Genomic DNA, 27,611 nt, shown 5'->3' on the forward strand with positions numbered 1-27,611 from the left:
TGCCCTCCTCCCTCCGCGGCGGCGGGGCCGGCTTTGGCCCGTCCCTCCCCCGCCACATCGCCCTCCCGCCGGCGCTGCTGACGTGTCTGCTCCCTCCCCGCCGCCGGCGCCCGCCAACATGGCCGCAGCCGCGCCGCCGGACCCCCGGCTGCTGCTCGCCCTACTGCTGCTCCTGCCTTACACCGCCGCCGCCGCCGGGCCCGGCCTGGGCCGCCGCTTCGCCGAGCGGAAGCGCTGCGCCGACCCCGAGTGCAGCAGTGAGTGGGGGCAGCGGGGCCGCGCCGCAGCCGGGGAGGGCTGAGGGGGTGTCCCGGGGAGGGCGGAGACCCCGGCCGGGGTGCGGGTAATCGTTGCCCGGTCCCCGGCGCTCGGCCCGGCAGCCGCCGCCGGGAAGCTGTTACGGGAATAGATGCAGACGCCGCATGCTTCGTGGAGGCGCTTCCCAAAGCTCCCCCCCCCACACCCCGGCTTTGGCACGGAAGTTGGGGAGAATCGGGGAGATGGAAAGGCGCCTCGTCCCTCTTTCTCCTTCAGACCAAGTTTTCAGCTCCCCTCAGCTCCTTCGGGCTTTTTATTCTTCTCTGCAGACCCCTTCTGTAATAAACCCGCTCTGTGGGTGGGTGGTGATGCGTTCCAGGGGTCATTTCAGGGCTGGTTCTCTAGGACACCGATGTCATCTTTCACCCCGTCTAATTTAATATTAATAATTAGCTTCATAATGTGCTTCTGCAGTGTAATCCTCAAGTGCTTTGTCAAACGCTTGCCTTGATCAGTGAGTTTGCCTTATTTTTTTGAATAATCTCTTTTAATATTTTCCTATTTTAGTTATACTTTAAGTTCTTATCTCTTCACCTAATCTGGAAAATAGGAAAACACTGCGTGTGGGGAGGTCTGGTTTTCTGCTGCTTAGCAAAGACCCTTTTCACTAAATGGTTTTCTTCTTGCTGTTATTTTGAAGTAATACTGTTCTTTTTTTGCGTTCTTATGCAGTGTTAATGTGCCGAGGGAAGGCAATGCAGGATTTTAAAGGTCCAGATTGTCGCTTTGTAAATTTTAAGAAGGGAGAAGCGGTTTATGTATATTACAAACTTATAGGAGAATCAACCGAGCTTTGGGCTGGAAGTGTAAGTACTGTAAAGCATTTGTTCTACTTGCTCTTCTTGGTGTTTTCTGGTCATCTTTTTGTCCTTCCTTTTGCCTTGTAGGGAAATGTGTAAGGTTTTGAACATAGCTAAATAGCATAATGAATGCCATTTTGTCTTGAGACCCGTGTGAAATGGGATGTGGTTCGATAAAACCTAAAGCGTTAAGTGCTGTGGAAAATGGGCAATGCTAATGTGTGCTAAAAACTGTTAGAAAACTGCCTTTGTGCTGAAAAACTCCATTGCAACGCTGTAAGTGTTGGCCCATAAGCCTGCCTGAAAGCTGAGCCTCCCTTCCCTTGTGTTTACCCGTGACGCGGTCTCATCCTGTGTGCTGTAATACTGCTAAAGATTGTTCCATGTACATGTTTTAATTGTGCTTCTCAGTATCGAGCTGCTGTCTTCCCCTTTTTGTCTGAGCTGGAAGCAGAGTTGGAGGGAAAAGCAGTGAAACTAAAAAGAATGAAGGAAAAATAGGGTTTAAAAAGGGCTGTTTCTCAGCTGTGGTGTAGCAGCTTGTAGAGTTGTGGCCTTGTCAGAGTCGTCTTCCTTGGGCAATCTGAGAGGCTGCTACTAATGGGAAAGGAGTGTCCCCATCCTTGCAGCTATTTCATAGAAAACTCCTCTTAGCTTTCATGATAAGGACCTTGTTTGCTTGACAGAAGTAGAACTGAGATTCCCTGGAGGAAGAGAAGTTTTTGTGGCCTTCCCTTGAAAATGCTCACGGTTTGGAGGTTGCTTAGACTTAGTGCCTGTTGCCCCCTCTCCATGCTTCCCCAACATACCTTTTTGTGTCAGAATCATTTGTGTCAACCTCATTTCTTACTCTGGGCCTTCTACAGGGGGTAGACAACTGCCCACAGCTGGGCTGCTCAAAGCCACAATAGGGTGTTGACTGTGGGACTAGTGGTTTAGTGAAAAGCAGGATGTATCACTTTCTCTAACCTGTTCAGGCTGGGTGTGGACAGCCAAGCTCTCAGCAGGAGCTGAATCCTATTAGAATGATACAGGAGAGAGCAGAAAACTGCAGCACGTGGTTAAAGAAGAAATTATAATTGTATCATGCTGGTAATTCCCTTCTGACATGAACTGTACCATAAATAATCTGGTTAATTAGCCAGTGCAGGTTTCCAGGGCTGCCAGTTCTTGAGACGCAGAGTAGCAGCATGGGCCAATTTTGCATCTTCTAACAAGGTGTAATAGAGGCTGCAAGATCAGACAGCAGCTTTCAGGTAATTGCTGAGTTAATATTCACTTTAACTCTTCACTGATAGGGAAGCTCATGCAACAATTAGGTGTGTCTCCAGTTTAAAAGGATGTTTGCTTTGATTTTAAAAAGTAAAAGCTGAAGTTGCAGAATTGCCAAGTTCCATTTGTTTGTTGTTGGTTTTTAATTGCGTTACAGTGTTTTCTGTGTTCTTTTTAGGGCAGTGATGACAGACTGTTTCCTTTCAGTTGGTGGCTATAATGTATTTCTTTTCTCCCTGGTTTGATTGACTACTTCTGTGTTAATAATGCTGCAACAACCAGCGTGCAGACACTGCAGCAGGGTCAGAGGTGCTTTCCCTGGCATGTGTGACCCTGTCTCTGACTTGCAGATAGTGCTGGAGTCTCTCTCGTGCAGCGTGACTTCCCATGCCACATTCGGCCAGGCAACTTGATTTATGCAGACCAGGCGTGCCTGCGGTGAGCAGCCTTGGAGCTGGGGGAGGCTGCTGCTTGCTAATTAAAACCAGGTTACTGGTGAGGTCTGTGATCAGATAGATCACAGTGGAAGGCATGTTACCTTCTGCCACAGCATTTTTTGTGTTCATGCCTGTCATTTGATCCCATGCATCTGCCCTGCTGTTTTTTTCCTTTTCCCGAAGTGTTAGGGGAAAGCATTAGGAAAGTATTTTAGTAGAAAGTATGAGATCAAGGGATAACTGGTATTCTCATCTTCAGAGGCTAGGGGAATATGTGTATGAGAAACTTCAACTACTGCAGCCTGGGGCTTATTTCAAACAAGCTGGAAATGCAGACTAATCCTGAAATCGATTTTGAGGAGCAATGCGAAATACAGTAGAATATTGGACCTGAAGGGGGATAATATCATAAGAAAAGAGCCTTTTGCCAAGGCTGAAAGAATCTATAGCAGTTGGGTGTGGGATTTATTTGCCTTTCCTTTTCTAATCCACTCCACCCTTCTCAAGCCATTGTTGAGTATTTTATGATCCCAGTCTTGTACACTTCATTGCTTGTGGAACTCCCATTGAGCTCAGCGAGCATTTAGCATGTGAAAAACCTCTGGAACCCAGCTATAATGTCTACTCTATACATTATATGGCATGTAGTTTTAGCAGAGCTATCTAAACCTCATTAATAAAGCAAAGCCAAATGCTTGGTCAGTATTCTCTGACCATTATTTAACAGTGACTTTATGCTATGAATTTCATGGATACTTCAGTTCCAGGAAAATACTTGATTCATGACCTGCCCCCCCCCCCCCCCCGATTGAATGGTGAAGAACATTGGGTACTCTCATTGTCCAGTGCACTGTGTCCTGCTCTAAAATCAGTCTCCTCTTCAGCATCCCACTCTCATTGCTTATACCGTCAATTTGTGTTATGTAGACCTGCCTCCCATGCATTTCTCCTGCACTCTGCCCTCATCTTTAGCAGGGTCCAGAACTCCAAAACTACTTCAGATAATTCCAAGTAAACCCTGCTGCTTTTTAACAAAATGCTTCAGCAGTTACGGCAGCCATAAGATGAAATAACCATCTTCTGCAAAGGGCTGATCTTTATCCCTTTGACTCAAGCTTGGGAAAGCTGTCTGGCTTTGCATTACAAGAAGTGGACTTGGCTGCAGATTGTGGCTTTTTTGGAGTAGTTTTTGTTTTCAAATCTTGCACATAAGGTAATAAGAAGGAAGTTGAAGGCTAAATTTAAGGGAAAATGGGAAGACAGAATATGTCTGGAGGACCCAGAGGATGAGGGAATTTTTTTCCTGTTGTTTCTGGTTTTCTTAGCAACTCAGGAGTTCAGCAAGGGTAGACCAACCCAACTCTTCTTTCACCAATGTTCTGCAATTTGAGGTACCCGTGATGGCTGATTTAGGGATGTGGGCTATAAGCTTAAAAACATTTGAACATCTTCTTTCCCAGCTGTCTGTTTTCTGTTTTCTGTCTCTGAGGTAGGTGGTGTGAGGGTCTGGCTTCTTGGTGGTGGTTGGTGAATGTTCTCTTAACCTGTGGGCACTGATGGGGATGGGTGCTGTATGCACAGCTATGTGGTTCATCCACCCAGAGCATTTTAGCTGGAAACAGGGTGGAAATGAAGGGTGCACTTTGTGTTTGCCTTATTTACTTGGCATTCATAATGCCTTTCCTCTATCATGTCCATAGCAGATGAAGAATGTTTCCTTTATTTGCACAATGAGGCATTTTTTCCCTTACAAGAGAGGACTTGTAAGGAGAGGACCAGATGAGATTTTGGGCATGCAGGTCCCATACGGCTCATAAACCCCATAAGTGGTGAACTGGGTCACTTCAGAGGACTTGTATGGTCAACAGCTTGGATTATGCTTATTGAGTTTCAAATTGTGGTGCCTAATTATAATGGTAGTCACGGAGTTTAGGGTGTAAGGAGACAACTTTGAATCTTCCGCTTTTGTTTACAGAAAGATCATTAAAACCGGAATAGAAGTTTTTTAGAGAGAAGCAGGCCAATTTAGAATAGAACTATAGTATACCCCAAAAGGACTAGCTTTTGATTTGGCTAGTCTGGTTTAATTTCCCATTCCCAGTAATAACCCCACAGACATTCTGTGTTTGCCAGAAGGCAATAGATTGATTTATTTATTCGTTTTCCCAATATATGTGTAACTATGGAGATATCAACTATGGAAGGTTGATATCTCAAGATTTGAATGAGAAATAGTTAAGGAAGGAAGCCCTTTAATGCATTAGTGCTTACTTTGCTTGCATAACAAAACCCCAAAAGTTTTAATACATATTACTTCCCTCCTTATTTTTTCTGTTATGCTATTGTAAATCCAGTAAACTTCATCCCAGGTTAACCTATTTCAGTGATACCAGTGTAACAAAGCACACATTGATATATCCCTGATTGTTGTGACATGACTGGTTTCCTTTTGAATTTGGTCTTCAGCTGAGTGCTCTTACTGAAGAAGAGTAACAATTCCTGAGGAAATCACCAACACTTTTTATTCCCCCCCCCCCCCCCAATATTTTGGTTGTCTAGGAAAGTCTGTACCTCTTGAGGTGTGTTCACCAGGCTCTAACTGCCTGGATTATCTAATCTGCATAGTGACAGCATTCTATTAATATTGGCTTCTAGACAGCCCTTGTCAGAACTCTCAAGTGAGAGCATTACTATGTAGATCTTATCTGGTGAGTGATCAGAGAGATTCATTTCTTCCACCATTTTTGCCTTGGCTTAGCACATTGACTTGCTTGAAAATAGCCATCTGTGACTGATTTTCGTGTGTATTAGTCACTGAAGAGCAGCAATGCGTTTGCAGAAGGAGTCTATTTTCCACTCAGGCTGTAAAATAGAGGATTACCTCAGGTGCAATTCTGCATTTTCCTAAAAAATTAAGATTTTTTTTTTTTTTCTTAAGATGCAAAGTGTGCATATTTCAGGCTATAATATTGTGCAGTCAAAGATCCTCTTTGCTTGTGAAAGTTACTTGAGGCATGTGTGGTGCCAGTGAGAGTGCTCTGTAGCAGTTAAAGCACATAAGCCCGAGCTCCTGGGCTTCACTCCCAGCTCCTAATAACCTGTTACAAGTCAGGCTTTAAAGAAATGAACAGTAAAACTAACCAACTTTGCAAGGATGTTGGGAAACGCAAGTATAAAACCTCAATGAAAGCTCTTGCATGAATAAGGTATTGCTCATCTTTTTGTTTTATTTGCTGTGTTAAACTTCATTTAGAAATAGTTGAGTTTGATGTGTTTGCTACTAGTGACTGCAATGAGGATTTTAACATAGTCACATGATTTTGAAAGATTCTTCACTGCTTTTTGTTTGCTTGTGTTTGCTTTCTGGCAGGTTGGAAGTGATTTTGGATATTTTCCAAAGGATTTACTTGAAATAAATCATAATTATTCCAATGAAGAGCTAGAATTACCAACAGATGTAAGTCTTATTTGTTATTTTTAATTGGGCTTCTTCCTATTTCTTACCTTGGCAATAATATAATTATTAATATAATTAATAAAAATCCCTGAGGAGGAGAACGGGAACATGTCATCCATAGTTACCTTTTGTTAGTAAGCAGCTGCGTATGTGCAGAGATGCACATGTGTCAGGGATGGGATGTTTGTGCAGCAGCATATGTGTAAGCATCAGCCCAAAATGTGGGCATTGATATTTCTTTTCTTGAATATTCTAGTTTTCTTCTAATAAAATCTGCTTGGATTGAGCTCTAGAGATGCTCCTAGCTACTCACATATAGGGTCTCTGGGATGTATTCAGGATTGTTTCTTTACCCAAACTTTGGAAGTTTAAAGTACTATCAGAAACAAACAAAACCTGATACACTAGCCCTTTGATTCTAGTCCTTCATCCTTCACACACATAAAAGGCTCTCACACACTAATAGAGAGTAACTTCAGAGTTGTTTGAGTAAGGCCAGTTTGTGGATGCAGCTTCAGACCCTGATGAAATTGTGCTTGGTGCCTTGTGCTGCTGTGTAATTTTCAGAGCCTGTGTGACAGGCAGCTCCTGCTTGGAGGACCTGGGCGTTTAAGAAGGGACCAGCTAAAATAAATTGTAACAAACAAGTTAAACGTTTGCTTGATTCTCTTCTCTGGCACTTGCAATAGACTTGTTCTCAATTTAAGATAGATACGATGAGTCAGATACGTTGCTTCCTTCCAGTTTGTTCCTTGCCAGGACTTTGATGGGCTAAGGGATAGCTTTTTATTTAGGTTTTTCAAGAGTTCTTGGGCAAAACTTCCACTATTTTGCAGCAGCAAAATTTCCAAGATAGTTTTGGTTAATTCTGCATGATGAATAGAATTTCCTTTGCTGCTGCATCTCTCTCTTACCCAACCAAATTGATTTGCTGTCATCACTGTAATAAAGCAAATAATATTTGTGACTACATACTGTTTTCCATTTCAGGAAACAGACTTTGTTTGCTTTGATGGCGGAAGGGATGATTTTGATAATTACAATGTGGATGAGCTTTTGAAGTCATTGCAAGAGACGATAGCAAATGAAGAGGAAACTGAATCAAGTGATTCAGGGACAAATCCAGCTGAAGGAACTGAAAGGGATGGGGAGATGGATCAGGTTGATTCAGTAAAGTCCTTTGATGCTTTGGAGACAGACAATCTTGAGCTAAGCACAGAAGACGAAGAAGCTCCTTCCATAACAGAGGAATTAGACAGTTCTCTTACAGAAGGAACTGAAAATACTGGGGGAGACTCCAGTGTCAATAGTCACAAAGAAAACTCTCAGGGAGATCAAATTGCACACGAGCACTTGAAAGGAATGCTACATGGGAAACTAAAAGGGCTAGAAAGTGAAAATACCAAAAACACTAGTATTCCTCAGGGTGAAACCAGTCAACTTGACAAAGAGAGTGAAGATGTCAATGCCTACACGCTTTTAAACAGAGAGCTCTCTGTGAACTTGAAAACAAAATTTGGCTCAACTGCTGATGCTATTGTATCAGATGATGAAGTGACTGGCCTTGTTACACCTCTGGAAGATGATTTTAATGAAGATTTGAGCATTAATGCTCATGATGCAGAGAAGGAACCAGACTTTGCAGATCAGTCTGATGAAATTCCTTTGCTGTCTTTTATGGCAGAGGAAGAAATTCCATCCCGGGTGGATTTAGAAGATTATGAAAATGATGACATTGAGTCACAAAATCATGAACCTGATGAAGATGCAAAAGGTGCTGCAGAGCTAAATAACCAAAGAGACAATGAGGAAGAACCTGATTCAGATGCATTTGTTCATAAGGATGCCTTCAGTATGAGCAAGAGTTTGGGTGATGGTATAATCACGGACAGGTCTGAATCCAAACAAACAGAAGAGAAGCAGGATGAGGTAATGCTAATAAGTAAAAGAGAAGCACCAGCAATAACTCAACGTGAGGATCTCTCCAAAGAACTCCATAGAAGGGAACCTGTAGGTACAGGTGATCTGGGCTCAAAAGAAAAACCAAACAAAACTGAGCAGTTTGAAGAGCAGCTCAAAGTTGATGATACTGAGTCACATACTGAAGAGCTGAAGAGTACAGCTGTGCCTGATCCTCATGTTTTGCCTAGTCCAGGAGATGTTGTGGAGTCTAAATCATTTGTTAAAAGCAACAAAGATGCTTTAAAACCACCTGTTGGTGATATCAGCAAAAGTCCAGGAAGAGTGCTACTTGCTCAAACAGAGGAAGATGAGAACAGGTTTGAAGATGACAACTTGGAAGAGGTCTTGGAAAACAATTTAAAGCACAGAAAGTTATGGGAGAAAACAGAGGAGAAAGGAAGAGCTGAGGACAAGCCTTCTGTTGATGTTCCAGCCAAACCAGTGGAAGAGGTAAAAAATGCATCTCAAAATGACTTAAGAGATGCTGACCTCTTGAAGAAGCAACTGGAGCATGGAGTGCCTGCTGTGGAGAAAGAGCTTCTAAGACATGAAGAAGATTTGAAACAAACAGAGGAGACTGATCATGAAAATCAAAAATCCATCTCTCTTAACAAAGATCCTGAAGTGAAAAGGAGAAACATGAAAGAAACCTCTGCAGGGGAGGGGGATCCAAGCAGTAGAGGAGCTGTTGAGCAACCTAGGCCACAGGAAAATGAGATTGAGTATTCAGAGGCAGGTGTGGAAGAAGAGCTTTCAAGAAAACTTGGCAGGACAACAGTACTTGAAGAAAGCATTGAGAGACGTTCCCCTGAATCACACTCAAAAAGCACTGCACAGAATACTAATACAGAGAATCTTACTCAGCAAAGAACTGCTCGTACTGGGAGTGCAGATACAGACACAAATCTTGGCACAAATTTAGCTAAAGAAAGAACACTGAGATCAAAATTGCCATCTGAAGAGCCAGGTGCTGAAGATGACCCTGACCTGAAACAAGTAGTGGAAGAGCTATTGGAAGATGAGAATGCTGCAAGTGCAAAGCTGTCACAAGCAAGGGCTGCACATGTACAGGGTAATATGCTAAATATTAAAGGTACAAATCCTGAATTACAAGTGGCAAGTGAAGCTGTCTTGGGAACCACAAGCCCTACTTATGAAACAGGAGAGGAAATTAAACCATTTTCTATGGAGGCTAAAAAGCATACCAGCATGCAAGATACCAGCAAGACTGTGAAGGGAGAGGTTGACATACCAGTGAGTGAAGATGCTAAACTGGATGAGATGGAACATGTCATGGACAATGATGATGATGAGTTTTTTGAAGCTAAGGCACCATCAGCTGGGGAAGAGCTTAATTTTCCATCTCCTGACATAGAAGACAACAATGACTTTAGCCAAAGAAAAAGTCATCTCCCAGAGGACATTTCACAGAAAGACTCAGAAGAGATGCAAAATTCAGAGTATACAAGAAATGACCACCATCAGTCTGTGCATTTCTACAGCCCTGCTGACAGCTCAGCAGCCCTCAATGACACTGCAACAGACTTCAGTGAGTCTGTGAAGCGGCTCACAATAATGAGAGATTTCCTTGATGAAAAGCGCATAACACGTCTACAAAAGTACCTCGGGCTCCAGCACGTGGTGAGGATAGAAGCCATGTTTCAGGACATGAAGATAGAGATGGAGCTGGCTCAGAAGGCAAGCCATAATAATGAAGATATAGAAAAAACTTTGGACCAGATACTTGAGTTTTCGGAAACGAGCATTATGGATTTTGTAGGAAAAGTTCTGGATTCCAGAGTGGCAGAAAATAAAGAGGAGGTGGTGAAAGAGATGGATTTGTATGATGAGGAGAGTGCACTGATGGATGATATTCAAGAATTAATATATTCTTTAAGGAGTAAATACTCATCTGCTAGTGAGAGTGTCCCACTTGCATCTATTCCAGAAGTGGAAGATGATCAGCTGCACATCCAAGGTAGGATATTAAGCTGGCTAATAAATAGATGAAATGGCAGTAAAACCCTATCCCAGACAACACTGAGTAACCCAGAGAAGCTTTAAGAAGAAGGTGAGGGAGAATTCAAAGAGGCCCTGTGCAGCCTGCTGGGAATGTGCTTATTTTTAATGTGTATTTTTGGCATTGTGATGGGTGGCCCAGGGATAAATCCTGAGAGAACATGTTGAGCTTAGCATGTCTGTTATTATGGGCCAGGTTCTGTGTAAGGTAAGTATATAGATGTGGGTGGAAGAAGACTTTCAGGTCACGTCTGTACCTCCTCTCAAGAAATAGGGATTCACATATACTGATGTGCTGAATTTTCTGGAGGGTGTAGAGCAGTCTTTATTTTTTTCCTTCCAAACTAGTTATCACCTAATTATGAAAGATTCAGTGATTAATGCAAAGTTCAGGCACTAAATCCATGCACCTCAGATCTCCCTATCATATTTTGCCCCCATTCGTAAAAGAGTGCATATACTGAACAAACAGGTCTTTTGATGGGGAAGAACCAGTGGTAGAGTCTGCTGCAAACTTGCTTGTTTTTCTAATTAATGCGCAGGGTGGTGAGATACACTCTTAGCAAGGCTCCTTTTCCAGTAGTAGATGTTAAATATATGATTTATGATAAAGTCATGTATGATGACAGTATTTCACCTTACAGTATCTCATAGCAAGGTCAGTGGTTGATACCTTGCATAAATTCCATATAAACATTTAATTAGATGTGACTAAAAGTTGACTGAGAGTACACTGGGAGCAATACACAAGCTGAAGTGTTTAAAAAGTGCCAGGAAAGCCTTGTCAAATGCAGTACTTCACTGGAGACAGCTGTGGATAAGAAACACACATTAGCTCAGTCCTTAATTCATGTCTCCCTGTCTGTCACAGATGGTGCAGAAGAGACTAGATATGATGGTGTTTCCATCAGAAACCCAAATGCCATTGATGAGAACAATCAGGAATTTCAGCAGCTTGAGGATAAGAGGCCAGAACAGCTTACTGAGGAGAAGGAGGAGAATGCTGTTAATGTTCTACCTGAGCATGAAGAGTCCAACTTCTCAGAAGAAGCTGAAGAAGGGAATGATAGTGAAGGAACATCACTGCTACAAGATACTTCCTTTGGGTCAAATGATTCAGGAGAGGCTACCAGGGAAGATATCACTGCAGGTAATCTTTTGGAATTGGGCTGTTTTGTTCTGCTTTTAAGGAGGAGCGTGGTGGAATGACCTTTAGGCAAATACTAAGGTTTTTCACTAATACTTTTATTGTACGCTGCTGTAATCCTACTGGTTTCCACTAACCCGTGACAGTCCTCTAGTGGCAGTATTGTAGTGTTACCACTCATGTCAGCAGAGCAGTTTTTTCTGCTGCCTTTTTGCACTATAGAAATCAGAGAAGTTCTCCTGTAAGTGCCACAGTCAGAACTCTGAGCTGGGGCTGCTGGACTGTCAGGATGGTAGGAGTCAAAGAGCAGATATCTCTGGCAGCATACCACCAGCTCAGGTTTTCTCCTACTTGCAGGTGGACTGACAGTCTATTAGGCTATATAATCATGTGCTCTCATTCATTTTAACCTGTGACTCTAAGCTGTATTTCTAGGGAAGAGGGACTGTAGTTTACCTTTATCAGTTCAATAATTTCTGGCCTGCTTTTTGTGGAAGTAGGAGAAATGTTTGACTCTGTTTTGCTAAGCCTTCTCCCCCCTGGAACAAGTGTGCCAACTCATCAGTATGCTAAGGAGGGAAACAGCTCTGTTTTGGCATGAAACTACCTTTGACTCCATTCTCAGTGCTAAGCCCAGCTTTGCTGTTCTACATTCACCTCTGATTATACTTAATACATCCATCTTAACAGAGCATATAGAAGAACTTCAGGCACATTTTGCTTAACTTTTGCATACTACTGAGGTACTGTATCATCCCCATAGCCAAGTGCTTTTGATCAGCTTCTGAAGGAAACTCTAGTTTGAATGCAGAGATACCTATGGATTTTAAATGGCTGGTGGATTACTTACGTGGTTAAGCAGTCGGATATCCTGCGGTATTTTAGGCCATCTTGCATTCCTTCCTAAATGGTTGTTGAATGCTGTTTGCCAGGAATTCCTGTACTAGTGCTGAGAAGACGCAAGGTGGATGTTTGTAGAACTGCTGTTCCACAGTGTACCAACACGCTGGTTATTTTTAGCTGCTAACTTGAAATAACGGCAACAGTAGCAGTAAGAGCAGGCAGGCTGCGGATTAGGGCAGACGTAAAGACAGTTTAAAGCTCGTGCTGTACTAACAGCGCTGTAAGCTTACTAGAAGATGTAGATTTATTGATCAGAACGTGTGTGCTTTTCTGTTGCTGACTTGCTGCTCAAGGAGCTGTACATGCTCTGAAGCAGGCTTGGCAAAGTCACTGTGTACTTGTGTCCGTCGTTCCTAAATCAGGCTCTGGAGCATCTACCACCTTTTCTAAGGATTTTTGCCTGTTTTTTCACTGGCCTTCAGCACCATAAGTTGAAATCTCGACTCGAAGACCGCGGGGTGGGGGACATACAGAAGCGGGTGGCCGTGTCAGCGCCTCACGCTGAGGCGTGAGGTAACACATGTCTCTCTGTCCCCGCAGACCCCGAGGAAGGCACCGGGCTGCCCCTAGGACGCGGGTCGGAGGCGGCCGCCGCCTCACAGGAGGGAGCCACGTTCGGAGCGGGCCCGGCCGTCCGGGAGCTGCTGCGCCGGGTGAGTGTGGCGGAGGCGGCGGCGGCGGCTGCGCATGCGTGCGGCGCGCGGCGATGACGTGTGTGGCGGGGCGGGGCGGTGTGTGTGTATGTGCGGGGTCAGTCCGGGCTGACGTGTGACAGACACCGGCGGCTGCATCGCGCCGCCATGGACCAGGTGCGCGGGGCGGGCGGGCCGGGGGGGGAGTCGTGGCGCGCCGGCCGTTGGGAGCCGTTAACGGACGTTGCGAACCGTTAACGGCCGCTGGGTCAGACGTGACGAGCGGAGGAAGCGTCCCGAGTGACAGCACAACCCCCCCCCCCCCGACACCCTGCCCCCTGAGGGAGACAGGTCGAGGCGGGAATTGCGCCGCCACACCGAAGGGTTCGATGTGGGAGCAGTCCCGGGGGAGCGGAGGTGTCTGCCGGCAGGGACGGCTGCCTGGCCTCCGGCGCGCTCTGAGGACGGGGGGGCCTGACAAAGCCCCCTTTGCGCGGGGAAGGGTGTGTGCCATCGTTTCAGTGTCACGTTCAGGCCGTGGCGGCTTTCTGCAGGGCTCGTACAGCTTGTGTTGCGAGTGTATGTATCAGTCCTGTAAGCTGTACCAAGGTGCTCACACCTCTTCCAGGCGTTCGGTGCTCTCTGGCCCTCAGAATCGTATGACGAGGCACATAACATATGACCCTGTGACCAGGGTGGCAGCTGGGAAGAGATCTGAGCCGTTGTTGCAACATCTTTATGTGAAGCTGTTTGTTTTCCTATATTTTTCCGTCCTCACAGCTTTATTTGGAATCTGATCCAAATAACTACTAGTGCTGTGTAACAGAATGTGTGTATAGACTTATTCTGGTGTAGCTGTTCCTTGTCAGCAGGTTGTTACTGTCAGGGGTCTTCCACATACTCAGACTTTACAGTTGAAGTGCAGGCATCAATCTGCTCTGTGGTTTTTTTCAGTTTCAGTTCCAGTTTACATTAAAAAGTGCCAGAAGGATCTAGGTAGTTCTCTGGTTTTATGAAGGGAATAAAAGCCTTTGGCTTATGCTTATTTTGCCTGAGTATTTAACAAAAACATATTCATAGTTGCCAATGCTGTTGGTTTTCAGCTGGTTGCTACCCTGCCTGAGGAAATTCGTCCTGGGCCAGATTTCCATGGACTTCCATGGGAGCCTATTATTATCACTGCCTTAGTGGGAATTGCCACACTTGCTATAATTTTCTGGAGAACCTGCCTTTCAGTGAGTACACTTTATGCTTGCAAGCCTGCTGATATTTCACTTGCTGAATGATCTTTTGTATGGTTCAACTGTTTCTGAATTACCAGGGTTGAAGCAGTATGTAGTCTTTCATTTTTTAGACCATTCTACTGTTTATAGCATGAACATGAACTAAATGCTGGGCTTGGTGACTAAAGTAAGTTGTATCTTCCTTCAAGTTAAGAAGCAATTCCTCTAAGCTATTAATCGAAGATTGCTTAGTAAGAGGCAGTTTCAAAAGCAGATTGGGGAGTATGATGTAAATAAAGGAGGATGAGTTAAGGGTCATCATATCTTTGAAATGCCTTCCATGTGCTTGAGCCTGTTGCTGACTATGTCCTGTCTCCAAAACAAGCAGTTAATCCTCTCCCCTTCATGTTGTCCAGCTTTCAGGCACTGCATTTAGAAACCCAAAACCTGCTTCTAATTCCCACTGGAGAGCCCCTTTCCCACTCTTTTCCTCACTCTGCGTTTGTCCTCCCCTTTCCTACAAAGATATTTTTCTGTGCAAGAAAAATACTATCACCAGGTCTCAAGTATAGCAGTGCATCTCCTTGGGAACTGATGGATTAAAATCAAACAGGGCAGTTTATTCCACAGCTGGTGAGTTCTGGAAGGCTGTGGAATACTTTATAAAAAAAAAAGTAAATATTATCTGTAACAATATTGGTATTTTTTTCCTTGCTTAGTTTTAACATTGAATATGCCAGGTCAGTTTCAAATGCAAAATAACATTAATAAAGTGACATAAAAAGAAAGCTTCTGAAACTCTTCAAGGGTGTTGATTTCAAGCTAAGCAACTCTCATGAACCGGGGTGCAGGTGTGTTTTGTGTTTGCAAGTTCATGACTGGTTTATGCAAAATGGCTTCATATTCTTTATTGCAAATTGGATGTGGGCAGTTACTGCTACCCTTCTAGTGACGGTTGCAGACGTTTACCAGGGCTCTAGGACAGGACATTAACCTAGAAGCTTCTATTAGGAAACAGCTTAAGCTTGTTTCCAGCATTATTCAACGCTCTTCTTGGCAGTGAGGGATATGTTTTCCATATGCTGCTTTAACCTGTGTATAAGTGGTGAATTTTTTAGCTTGCTGCTTTTTTATTGCTAATTTTGTTTTTCTTTTCCTCTTCTGTAGGTAAAGAGTAGAATATATCAAGGTAAGTTTCTCTGCTTTTCAGTGTACTTTATACTTAATGCATGTAAAAGCTTTGAAGTTTGTTTTAGACAACCAAGTATTCATTTTCACTCCCTTTCAAAGAGAATGCTCAGTCTAAGGTTACTGTGTAAGCTAGGCTAGTAGATACTGAATCTGAAGATTTCAGGTTTGGTTTTGGTAATGCCTTTATTAGGAGAAAAAATGGAGCTTGCACCTGCAAATTAAAGGACAAGGAAAAGCTCCACCTTGTTCAATGTAAATGTGGTCTGTACTGGTATGATGGTAGTAGGGCAGTTTGGTTTGGTCTTCTGACTAGAAGTGGATCTGACTTTGCTTGTTGCTTCTCACAAAAAGCATTAGCTAGTTTCTCTTGCCTTTTTGGATTGAGGGGACCCTGAAACTGACTGCTGTGCAGTTGCAAAGAGACCTTCTAAATGTAGACCTAAATACGAGGTACACCTGTGGCTAGCACATCCTTTCTTACAAGAACATTTCTTCAGCTTCAAGTAAATAAAACTGAATTCTACTTCTCCATTCAGTATACTTTAAGGTAGGGTGTTTGCTGAAATTAATAGTTGAATACAAAATGAAAATACAAAAGAATTGTCTTCACGTGAGCTCTGCCTCTTTCTTCCTCACAAACCATACTATTTATCAGTCACTCCTCTCTAGTTTAACTGTAGTTATACAGCAGTTTCCTTCTATACAATTAATGCAAAATTGGTGAGCTGGAAAAAGTCCATCTTGGATCTTTAAGATGATTTCTATACTGCAAAAGAATTACTGTCATTGGAGAGCAAAAAGAGTTGGTATTGGTGGTGTAGAAATTACTTAGCAGCATGCCCCCAAAAAAGTGAGGAACATGGGTCTCGTCCTCTTTCCCCTCCTCAACCTCCCCAGATATTCTTCTGTATGATACTGTATAGAAACTACTAAATCTAAGGGCAAACAGATGTTCTTAAAGCATGATAAAGGTGATGTTATTTTTAAAGTCTTTATCTAAAATAGAGGAATATTAACAGTGACAAAAATGCTTTTAAAAGGTAGATTATGTTTGGAATCCCAAAGATAAAATCTACTATCCACTCTTCACTACAGCAGTGAAACTGGGAGACCAAGCTAATGCAGGGATTCCTGTCCCCCTTAAACTGCTGAGGACTGCCTGGTACCTCAGCAGTTGTTGGCCCTTCTCCACAGAGCAGGAAGAGCTGGGGATCTTCTGGCCCAGGAGACCTTATGTGGGAGGGGAAGGAGGAGCAGCAGGTGCCATTGCATCCTGTGGGATGCGGTTGAAACAACCAGTGTTTCCCGTTTGTGCTGCAGGATTTGCTGTGTAGCAAATGGGACTTGGGGTGTTCAAATGCGGGGGTAGTTTAGGACTTGAAAAAGCACAGTTGGATGTTCTTTAAATTAGTTTACAATAAAGTAATTTAAGTATGTTAATGCTTTTTGTTGAATCCTAAGGGTTGGTTGACAACTTGTTTAGGCTGAGAAAAAATGCGTGCCTGTTGCTCAGTCACAGCCCTTTTGAAGTCTGTTAGAAAGTGGTGCATTTCCTTGAGGCTTAATGATGCCATCTGCTAGCTGAGGCTTTTTTCTGTTCCCAGTAGGTCTTCCAGAGCTTTCATCCCATTATCTTTGCTGACCAAACGTGTGGTTTCAATAGAGCAAAAAGAGGCGGTTGTTAGGGAAGGTGTTGCGTCTCCCTGAGTGTCACAGCAGCAGTCTGAGACGGCTCTGACATCCTTGCTGGCAGTTCTCCCCTTGGGCATACCCCATCCGTGTGTAGCCAGCACCTTACTCTGCTCCACTGTGTGTTCTGTGGCCAGCTTCTGTGAAGTGGATGCAAGAGTTGTATGCTTTGCATCACTCTTCAGTGCTTTACTGTTTCAGTCGTAACTTGCACTGAAAGTTGAAGATGGTCAGAGTGCTGCAGAAGGGCCTGACTGCCATGGAATTGACACTATCCTGGTTTATGTTTTAGTTCTTACTCGGAAATGTTCCCTAAAGTGGTGGTAATGATAGCTCTGATTTTCTTTTATTTCCCCTCACCCAGGATATAAAGTACAGTTACTGTAAGCTTTCTTTTTCTTCCTAGTGACTGAAAAGCAACTTGCTGAAAAGATTAAAAACCTCCTGCAAGAAAAAACAGAAATCTTACAAAAGATATCAGAATATGATCAAAAGGTATTGTTCTAGGTTATCATGCCTTGCTCCCTAATTTTCTGTTACTGGTTTAATGACACAGTCCATGCAACAGTTAGTACGTTTTTCTTTTCTGTTCTTACTATTATGTTGATGATCTCCTCAGTTCTGTTTGGTTGTTTTTCTGCTCAGATAAAGGAAGCAAAGGAGTCTGTGAAGGTAGCCCAAGAACAAAAAGATGTTCTCTCTGATGAAACTGCAGGGCTTAAGGTAAGGAACAATTAACTGCCTGTGTGCCAAAAGCAAGAACATCAGTAAAATAACTTGCTTTAGCTGGTGGTTTTATCTTTTTTTTCTTTGTTAGGATACTGTCAAAGAACTGGAAGAAGCAAATCGTCAGTTAGATGACAAAGTAAAAAATCTGCACTCAATGCTTGAAACGGAGAGAAAAAAGAATGAAAAGAAACAGAACAAGGTAGGATCAATCACACTTGTGTCTTGTATTGTCCTTAACTTGATGTCCCCTAAAAGCCAATCACAACCTCATGAGTAAACAGGTAGAGGTAGAGCAAACAGGGTGAACCACCTCAAAACGAGAACTGAAATGAAATTTCCGGTTCATCCCAAGCTCAAGGGGGAGAATCAGTTGATTTTTTTGTTGTTGTTGTATTGTTTGTTTGGGTTTTGTTAATTTTTGCTTTTGTGTTTTTTTTTTTTTTTTTGGGGGGGGGGTGGGGGTGGGATGATAGTTGGCTTTTGTGTTTTTTAAGATCTGACGTACTTGTGTGGTTACCTGCTTTCACACACAAACAGATATGTTCAAGTAATGGGCTAGTGGGCTAGTCTAATACTTCCTAGCTGGAGCCAGAAAGCTCCTTAACAATAGGAGCTGCAGGTTTCGGGTTGGTAAGAGATGTTTAGATATTTTCCTGCACTGAGAGGAAGCATCTAGATCTGTTGTAAGTGTGAAGGTCTCTAAGCTGTCCTTCATTCTTGTTGGCCAAGGGTATATATGTGGGTTTTTTTCCCCCTTCTTTTTAAAGCCTGATTTTCTGCTATTAACGATAAGCTTCAATAGGTTCTTTGGTCTTGTTTTGATCAAAGGTTGTTGCTAATGACAGGAACACGTGTTATTTCATTCTAGACTGTGCAGGTGTACAGGGAGCTTTCCCAACCATGAACAGGCAGATGCGCAAGGGGGAAGCTGGTTCTAATGTGCTGTTCCTTACCTTGCTGATAAGGCAGCAGTACGTTGCTGCTCGTTTAACAGCTGGTTTAAATGGGAATTTGGTGGTGTTTTGACTTTCCATTTATGCTTCCAAATCACTCAGGCTAAGGCATATATCAGATTAAAGTCATTTTCTTATCTAGATCTTGGAAACTCAGAAGTCCTTGGAGAAACTACAAGACACTATCAATGTACATTCTGCAGAGCTTTCAGAGGTAAGGCATTATCTACACCCTCTCAACAGTCACAAGTTCTTGTACTAGGAAAATTCATATCTAGGATGTAACAGAAAACACTAGATTGGCAGATTCCACATTGTTTGTGCGTATATACCTGTTTTGCGTTTTATCAGGTGACACATAACTCTTGTTCCATTGCAGTTTGACTTTTTGTCTTTTTGTTCCTTTTTGTTTCATATGTAGGTGCAGATAGCCCTTAATGAAGCTAAACTAAGTGAAGAAAAGGTGAAATCTGAGCTTCATCATGTGCAGGAAGAGAATGCCAGGCTGAAAAAGAGCAAGGAGCAAGTAAGTTATGCCCAAGCCAGGCAACTTCGTTCATCTTTTGAATTAAGTATTTTGGCTTTATTCCTACTTTTCTTGAGTGTAGCTTCAGTGTGTTCTTCTTTTCTTAATTCTGTATTGCATATTATCAAGATAAACCTTAAGCCCCTTGTGCCTGCCTGCACAGCTTTTTGTACAGGCGAGTCACATGTCTTTAGCATGAAGGCATTGCCAGTTCAAGTGATTCAGTTTTTGTCAGCAGCTTCACAGACATTATGTGGTCAGGAGATAGCTACTTGGGATCAGGACTGAAGGAAGTTGTGGTAAAGGATTGCCAAAAAGCAATTCTGAAGCTAAGCTAAACAGGGGAGGCCTTTATCCCTGAAATGCCATCACAGTTCTTTTACATATAATTGTAAATATCTGTCTGTTTTCTTTCTCCGTATGAGAAGTAGGTGGCTTGTTAGAGAATATAGTTTAATTACCTCTGGACTGCAGCTAATTCGTTATATTTTGAAGTGTATGTGAGCACTTTGGTTCTGATGTTAGGATATTAGCTGAGAAAACATAAAATTTGCAAAATTACCTAATAATATAAACTGCAGAAAGATTTTGAGCATCCAGTTCTACCAGTGGGCTAGTGATGAGTGTGGAAACTGTGAAGTTTACTCTTTCTGTCACCTGTGGTGGTTGGTTGTCAGTAGAGCTGATATACACCCTGTGCTAAAAATAGAACAAGTAATCATCTTGCCTTGGTGCTTCACACAGCTGCTAAAAGAAGCTGAAGGTTGGAGTGAGAGGCATACTGAGCTCAGTGAGCAGATCAAACTGTATCAGAAATCTCAGAAGGACATAGAAGAAGCACTTGCCTACAAGGAAAATGAAATTGAGGTAGGTTCGCTATTATATGCTTGCTTTAAATATTACACATCATAAATTACTTTGAAATACTTTACAAAACACAGAGTGATTCTTCTTCAGTGAAACTTTGCTTTCATTACTAGGTTTTAACTAACTGCATTATGCAGCTGAAGCAGCTAGACACGGGTTCAGCATCCGAAGCCAAGAAGGATGGCGAAGGGCATGAATGGAGCACAGGAGAGGACCTGGCCAATGGAGAGTTGCCAGGTACAGTCACTCTACCTCCTGGCTGATATGCCCAGTGGCTAAAGCATATGCAGTGGTATGCTCATGTCATTTCATACAGTGAACAAGGGGAATCCATATTTATAGCTGCCTGTGAGTTAAGAGACTGCCAGCTTCAATTGTCAAACACAAAATGTATATATATGCGGGCTCCAAATTCCCATGTTTTGATTTTAGATACTATCTTCAGTAGCAAGTAGTGCATCCAAATTAATATTAGTATAGTGGCTAGAAGTAGTGACAAGAAGTAATCTTCTGAATGCTTTTTGGAGTAAATCTAATAGTTCTGTTGTGCTGGCTGTGGAATAGCAATCGTGCATTGTTCCCCATGGTTTTGGGTTTGGGTTGGGTTTTTTACCAAGTAAGGAGACCTAACCCAGATTAAAGTGTGGGGATTGTTATTTTTGACAGCTGCACACTCCAGGGAATTGGGGATAAAAAACAGGGAACACAAATATATTTTTCTTTTCTAGATAATGAGAGTGAGAAGATGAAGACTCAGATTAAGCAGATGATGGATGTATCCAGGGTATGCTGCACAAGATACCTCATAGAATCATAGAATGGTTTGAATTGGAAAGGGTCTTAAGATCATCCAGTTCCAACTGCCTGCCATGGTTAGGGACATCTCACACTAGACCATGTCACCCAAGGCTCTGTCCAGCCTGGCCTTGAACACTGCGCAGGGATGGAGCATTTACCACTTCTTTGAGCAGCCTGTGCCAGTGCCTCACCACCCTCACAAAGAAGAACTTCTTCCTGATATCCAATCTAAACTTCCCCTGTTTAAGTTTAAACCCATCACCCCTTCATCCTATCACTGCAGTCCCTGATGAAGAGTCCCTCCCCAGCATCCTTGTAGGCCCCCTTCAGATACTGGAAGGCTGCTATGAGGTCTCCACACAGCTTCTCTTCTCCAGGCTGAACAGCCCCAACTTTCTCAGCCTGTCTTCATACAGGAGGTGCTCCAGTCCCCTGATCATCCTCGTGGCCCTCCTCTGGACTTGTTCCAGCTGCTCCATGTCCTTCTTATGTTGAGGACACAAGAACTGCACACAGTGCTCCAAATGTGGTCTCTCGAGAGCAGAGTATTATCTAATAAATGTAGCCATGTTGCTGCTATGCCTAAGATGGTAACTTTCTGCTCCTCTTTTAAGGTAAAAACTATGTTATCCATAGTTGAAGAAGACAGAAATCTTCTGCAATCCAAACTGAGTGATGAAGTAACAGCAAGACATGAGCTGGAAGGTAGGCTTAGCAAAAGAATTGTTTAAGATGAAACGTTGTTTGTGGTTTAAAAAGAAACGGAGCATTTATGGGGCATATTGGTTCTCATTGCAGCTTCTTTCACCTTCCTCACTTACCTTTGCTTCTCCAACAGAGCAAATAAAAAAATTAGAACATGACTCCTGTTCGCTCCAGTCGGCCAAAACTCGGCTAGAAAATGAATGCAAAACACTACAGCAGAAAGTGGAGATTCTTGGGGAGCTTTACCAGCAGAAGGAGATGGCACTCCAGAAGTAAGCCTTTGAGTACTGTTCCACTATCCAAATGCTCTTTGCTCAGAATGATCAAACTACTTGGAGTTGTATTTGGAATGAAAGGTGCTGGCTACTGTTTCAGCATGGTTGAAGCTAGTACTCCTTTGTTTTCCAGTGTTCCATGCAGTATTGCCTTCTGCTGTTCTGGAGAAGGGGGGACGTGTGGCTTGGTCTGCAAATTCTGTGCTTTGTCCAGAAGAATATAGTGGCCATTGAGATTTGTTTCAGTTACTCTGACCTCAGTTCAGTGCAGTCTAATCCTCATCCTGCAGAAGAATTAGTATTTTAGCTGTGGGAGCTTTGTGCATTCTTAAAGGGATTAACGAAGGCTGACTTTGTGGTGCAGCCGAGATGAATGAATTGCTAGCAGTGAAGAACTAGTTGTGTATCTGTGTTCATTCCTTATTTATTTACTTACTGAAATGTCTGTAATACTGTCTGAATTTTGGGGGGAAAATTGAGAACAGATTCAGGGACATTTTCAGCTGAATTCCATAGGAAGGCTGAAATTGTGGTGGAGAAGCAACTGAAAGTTCTAGGGTTCAGGTGTATAGGTTGGTGGAAGCATAGGGTTGGAACAAGCTAAGTAGTGAAACTTCCTGACCTAATAACTTCAGGATCCAGATGTAGTAAACACATAGTGGAGTGGTATAGAGTAGCCCATCTTTCAAGGAAAACTTCCTCTTGACCTCTCTGAAGAGTTTTTATAGCTTCCAAAACTCTTATGAAGGTACACTGCCTGTTACTGCTTCTTGGCTAGAATGATTCTATGTATGTTCATGTAGGCAAGGAATGGTTATTAGCAATAGTTAACTTCCTACTAGGTTGATGGTTTCAGTTATGTGGTTCTAACTCTTGTAAGTTAGGATCACATAAGAATCCCTTAAACACTTCAAGAAACGTATGAAAAATTACAAAGGTAGTGAACTGAGGAGTCACAAAAAGACTGTGGAAATGTGTTGTGTAATACATTGCCAGAGAGAGAACTTAGAAGTAAGCTTCTTTCCACATGTTTGATGACTGTTGAATGTGTGTATCACCTGACTCCTAAATTTCTCCCTTTTTACTACACATTCGTTTCTTTGTCTCCCTTGGTTGGATGTTAGTTCTGTGTATTTCCTTGTTTGTACCTTTGTAAAGGTGGATTACCAGCTGTAGGCCTGGGAAGTAAACTACAGGATGAAAAGAGATGAACTGTCTTGCAATTGTTAGGTTCTGGCAAAACTTAGTTGCTGACAGAACTTTCCAGTCAACTCTGCCTCCTTAGTTTTCAGGTGTTACACATAGTGGGTTTGTCTGTTGGTTTCAGAAGACGGTATTTCTGTCTCTTAAAAAGCCTCAAACCTCTTTTTATTCTCTTTGTAGTGTCACTCATTTTTATACATTCTGCTTATCACTGTTGTTAGCAGGGGAATACTTTGGTTTTGAGATGTAGTAGATGTAGGATAGTGGAATAGATGGTGCTTTGTTTTGTTTTTCCATGCAGAAAACTAACTCAGGAAGAGTATGAGCGTCAGGAGAAGGAGCAGAAGCTGTCTGCTGCTGATGAAAAAGCAGTGCTGGCCATCGAGGAAGTGAAAGTTTACAAGTAACTTCAGTTTCTAAAGGCTCCTTGTTTTCCTTTATTTCAGCTGTTGAAGAAAACTCATTTAAAGCTTTCTCCTTCCTCTCTTTTTCCCCTTTGTACAGGCAAAGGATTCAAGATATGGAAGAAGAATTGCAAAAAACAGAGAGATCTTACAAAAACCAGGTAAACTTCTTGCTTGCTGGTTATTGTATCACCTTTTACTGTATTGTTCTAGTGCTCTGTAGTGAGTTACTGGAAATACTAGGAGTTGCACAAAATAAACCAAACCACTTCTTACCTTCTCAGATTGCTGCCCATGAGAAAAAGGCACATGACAATTGGGTAAGAACGTTATTCCTTTTCCAACCCAGAGACCGCTTATATTTGACTCCAGGTTGGTGCAGTTAATGCAGTTGGCAAAACTTTTCCTAACAGCTTATTGCCCGCTCTGCTGAGAGAGCTCTGGCTGAAGAAAAGAGAGAAGCTGCCAACCTGAGGCAAAAGTAAGTACAGTACAGACCATTGTTACTGCTCTTTGAACGTGCTGTCTGTTGCTTGGGAGAGAAGGAGCTCCAACAGTGTGAGGCGCTCAGGCAGCCTGCTTGCTCAGAGTGTGTAATGCATCTTTGAGTTACTACTTTTAAACTATTAGGGTTAAAGTAAGATTTCTTGGTGAAAGCTGTACCATTTTACAGGGCAGTTTGCCTTGTTGCATGATAACAAATATAACTTGAGTAATAAAAGCTTTATTTTTTTTTTTTTAATTAGATTAATAGAGGTAAACCAAAAAATCGTCATGCTTCAAAGACCTTTAATTGTAAAGCCAACTCCAGGCAGACCTGACCGCCAGGTCCCACCACGGCGAGGTAAATCCTGCTTTTTCTCCCAAAACTTTGGTCTTTGAACCAGAATATCCTAGAAAAATAGGGCTTTGACATAGTGTAGAAAATGAAATCAAGTGGTTTTAATTCTTTGGCATAGGGCCCTTAAGCAGAGATGGCTCTTTTGGCCCATCACCCGTGAGTGGAGGAAATCCATCACCCACACAGATGATCGAAGTTCCTGCGCGGCCCCTTTCTGCTCCTCGCAGGGAAGGCTCAAGAGGTGAATTTGGTAAGCAGTGAGGCTTCCCTGCTGTGATAGCTGCCTTTTGTGCTACAGACCCAGGAAAAGCAGAAATAGCTCAGGCATATATTGATTAGGTCCTTTTTTCCCTTAAGGTACAGTGGTAGATGGGCCCCCTGCTCCACGAAGGCCACCAGAGTTAGCTGGAAGGATGTCTGTTCCGGGTAAGTTACATGGGACTTGCATCCAACTCAACTTATTCACTAGTCTTTCACTTTCTAAATGTAAATTAAAAGCTCCTTACCCCAAGTGTGGCAGGACATGCATTGTGTCTCTCTTTGCAGACCTTGGGCCTGCTGTAGCATCCCTCGTCAGCAGTGGGCCAAGAACCTCCTCCCCTTCCTCAGCAATGGATGGATTGGTAAGCTGAAACCACCCTGACCTTCAGGAAGTGTTTCTAAGACATGATTTGCTGTACTTCCTGCTTCTTCTTTAACTGTATCATCTTCTGTCTTGTCCATATCCTGTCACTATCCTTATTTGCTGTCCAAAAAACCCCAAAAGCAATCCTCTCCCAAAGAGTCTGAAGCCCCCTGGGCAGCTGCTGATTCACCTTCATCTCTTGAACCAGCTACAGTGAGTATTCAGAGGCTGCACATGGTGTTACTCTGCTTTGATGGAGAGGAGTAACAGGCTTGGTGTTCTGAGCTGCTAAATAACAGAATGCTCTACAAAACTAACCCAGGGCTTACACTTCTGTCTCAAAAGTTTTCTCTAATGAGTGTAAACTCATGGTTTTCATGGAATTATGGAAATGAAATCTTTCTTCTTAGGACTGCAGGCAAACACTTTGGAGTGACTACACCAATAATCTGAAGCAGCTGACTTAACTGTGTTATTTAAGCACAATTCCATACGTAATTCCAGGTGCCAGGCCCTTTTCCGAAGGGGTGTCTGCTGAGGACCCTTCAAAAGGGATCAAATTTTTCTTTAGGACAACTTGAGCTAAAGAAAACCTGTCATCTCAGACGGTACACTAGGCACTCCTAGGTAGCGCAAGCAGTGCTCTTGGTGAAGGGACAATGGTGCAGCAACTTTCCCTGTTTAATGTGTTTTGGGGGTGTGCAGTTTTCTTCTTTCTCTCTCTTCCATCTCTTGGCCTTTGGGCGAGTGGTTTTGGTGTGCAGCACTGTCCATGCTTCTCTGGTGCAGTAACACACTCAGGTATAACCTCGTCTCACACAGGCTAATGCCAGTACCAAAGGCCCACCTTCTTTCCCTGCAACACCTATCATGACCTCCCCAGTGATGGGACCTCCACCTCCACCGCCTGTTCGCTACGGACCGCCGCCGGCTCCCCTCCGTGGGCACTTTGGGCCTCGCCCTCTCCCTGTGCCCTTAGGTACGGTCACATTGCTGTGTGCTGAAACTCAAGCCCACTGTGCTCCTTGGGAGCCTTCTGCAGAGCTGAGACCTGCCATCCTCATGCTTCATGGGGTCTGCTGCCTTGCCCAGTAAGCTGGGACAAGCGAGCTTTTCCAGGCTCCTTAGTGCTAAGGTATTCCTTGTTGAGTCTAAAGGAGAAACCAGCAGCCAACAGTTGCTGCAATATAATTCACGGCCTGTGAAGTCTGCATGTGACAGTGACCCATTCCAGAGCTGCTCTGGAAAATGAAGAAATGAGGAATGAGTCTGGAGCTTCACTGCTTAGGTTAAAGGTTTTTGTTTAACTCTGTCTTTTCCTTCCTTTCCAGTTCGTGGTGCTCCCTTGCCACCTCCAGCTGCAAGAGATTTCTTACCTGGCCCACCCTTAGGGATGAGAGATCTGCCTCCTGGCCCACTCCTGCCGCCTCCAGACCCCAGGGGCTACGGACGTGGGCACCCTCCTTTTCGACCCCTAGGTCCTCCTGGCCCACGAGATTATCCTCCAGGCCCACGGCTCCCCCCGCCTGGCTCCAGAGACTATGCACCTTCTCCCAGCAGAGACTTGCCTCCCTCGGGAGCCAGGGACTGCCCTGCAGCCCCAAAGGACTATGCACAGCCTCCAGCGCAGAACCCCTGACGCAGCGCCCGGGCAGCAGCTCAGCAGAACGGGACTCGGAGCGCACTTCCTGCAGTCAGGATTTTAGGAAATGGCTCTCTGGTCAAGGCCATTTGTCTCATTTCAGTATATTTTGGCTTTTGCAGGATTAATTTTTACCCAGTTGCTACAGACATGTGCATTTATGATCACCTTAAACTCATCCATCCTCTTGGCCTGCAAGAACCTTTTTGTGATGGACTTGAACCTCCTCTAAACGTGCAATAGAAAGGAAGTACCTGTGTGGCTAGTTTTAATTAAATGTAGCCTCTGTAACCAGTTGGTGAATGAACTAATTCTGTGACAAAATGTAAATCAAATCATTTCCTGTGGAAATAATTTTTTAAGTAAAATGCTATCCTACCTGCCTTCTCCACCACATCATTGAGCTGCAGTTGGGGTAGGCCAGGGGTTTACATCAGGACTGTGAGGTCTGTTTGGGCTTTTTTAAGAGGGGAAATAAAGATGCCTGGTCTGAGCTCAGAAGCACAGATGACACTGTAGGCAAAGGAAGGTCATAATAAAAAGCAAAATTCCTTTTGCTAAACCCTGAAGGCTTTCGTTCAGTGCCGGTTTTTGTCCAGGAATGATATTAGTTCAGTAATGGAACCAGAGATTTGAATCAAGACTGAACAACGGCCGCTGCTGTGAGGCTATAATGACTGTGTTACACTCGCCCCGAACTGGTCTTGCTTCAGGTGAATGAGGACAATGGGGGGGGATCTCTCCCTCCTCAGCTGAAGGGCAGTGCAGAGCTGCAAATCTTTACCATGTTGTGGAGCGAGTTTGGAAGTGCAGCCAAATGCTCCAGGGTTGCAGACACTACGAAATTTCATGGTGGCTTTTGGCTTTCATGACTGGCTTGCAGCATTAAGCATGGTTTGACAGAGAAGTTTCCTTTTAACTCAGTATTTAAGCTCAATTCAGTTTCCTTAGCAGTAAGTCTGTACTTTTACAGCCTTTTTTTACTTACAGAGA

General features: G+C 43.4%; 1 protein-coding gene across 4 annotated transcripts; it reads left to right on the forward strand.

The window, feature by feature from the left end:
- The first annotated feature begins 38 nt into the window (after positions 1–38).
- MIA3 (MIA SH3 domain ER export factor 3) lies at positions 39–27,187 on the forward strand. 4 transcript variants are annotated; one of them, XM_062605871.1, is made up of 29 exons: positions 43–257; positions 991–1,124; positions 6,198–6,284; positions 7,275–10,224; positions 11,137–11,415; positions 12,856–12,968; positions 14,051–14,182; positions 15,338–15,359; positions 17,457–17,545; positions 17,696–17,773; positions 17,868–17,978; positions 18,875–18,946; positions 19,154–19,258; positions 20,003–20,125; positions 20,239–20,362; positions 20,854–20,909; positions 21,538–21,628; positions 21,762–21,900; positions 23,408–23,509; positions 23,611–23,671; positions 23,795–23,830; positions 23,924–23,991; positions 24,257–24,354; positions 24,470–24,601; positions 24,709–24,777; positions 24,898–24,974; positions 25,118–25,189; positions 25,799–25,955; positions 26,308–27,187. In XM_062605871.1, exons 1-29 carry the CDS (start codon positions 119–121, stop codon positions 26,613–26,615), a joined length of 6,024 nt encoding a protein of 2,007 aa, XP_062461855.1. In that variant the 5' UTR covers positions 43–118; the 3' UTR covers positions 26,616–27,187. The 4 variants fall into 4 exon arrangements, with proteins under 4 accessions (XP_062461858.1, XP_062461855.1, XP_062461856.1 ...); XM_062605872.1 differs by lacking the exon at positions 15,338–15,359 and having other exon boundaries at positions 14,051–14,186; positions 17,439–17,545; XM_062605873.1 differs by lacking the exon at positions 25,118–25,189 and having other exon boundaries at positions 44–257.
- Positions 27,188–27,611: the final 424 nt, after the last annotated feature.

This window comes from Pezoporus occidentalis, unplaced genomic scaffold (assembly GCF_034315485.1).
Source record: "Pezoporus occidentalis ecotype Australia unplaced genomic scaffold, CSIRO_AGI_Poc_V1 ctg93, whole genome shotgun sequence".
In the NCBI taxonomy this organism is placed as follows: Eukaryota; Metazoa; Chordata; class Aves; order Psittaciformes; family Psittacidae; genus Pezoporus; species Pezoporus occidentalis.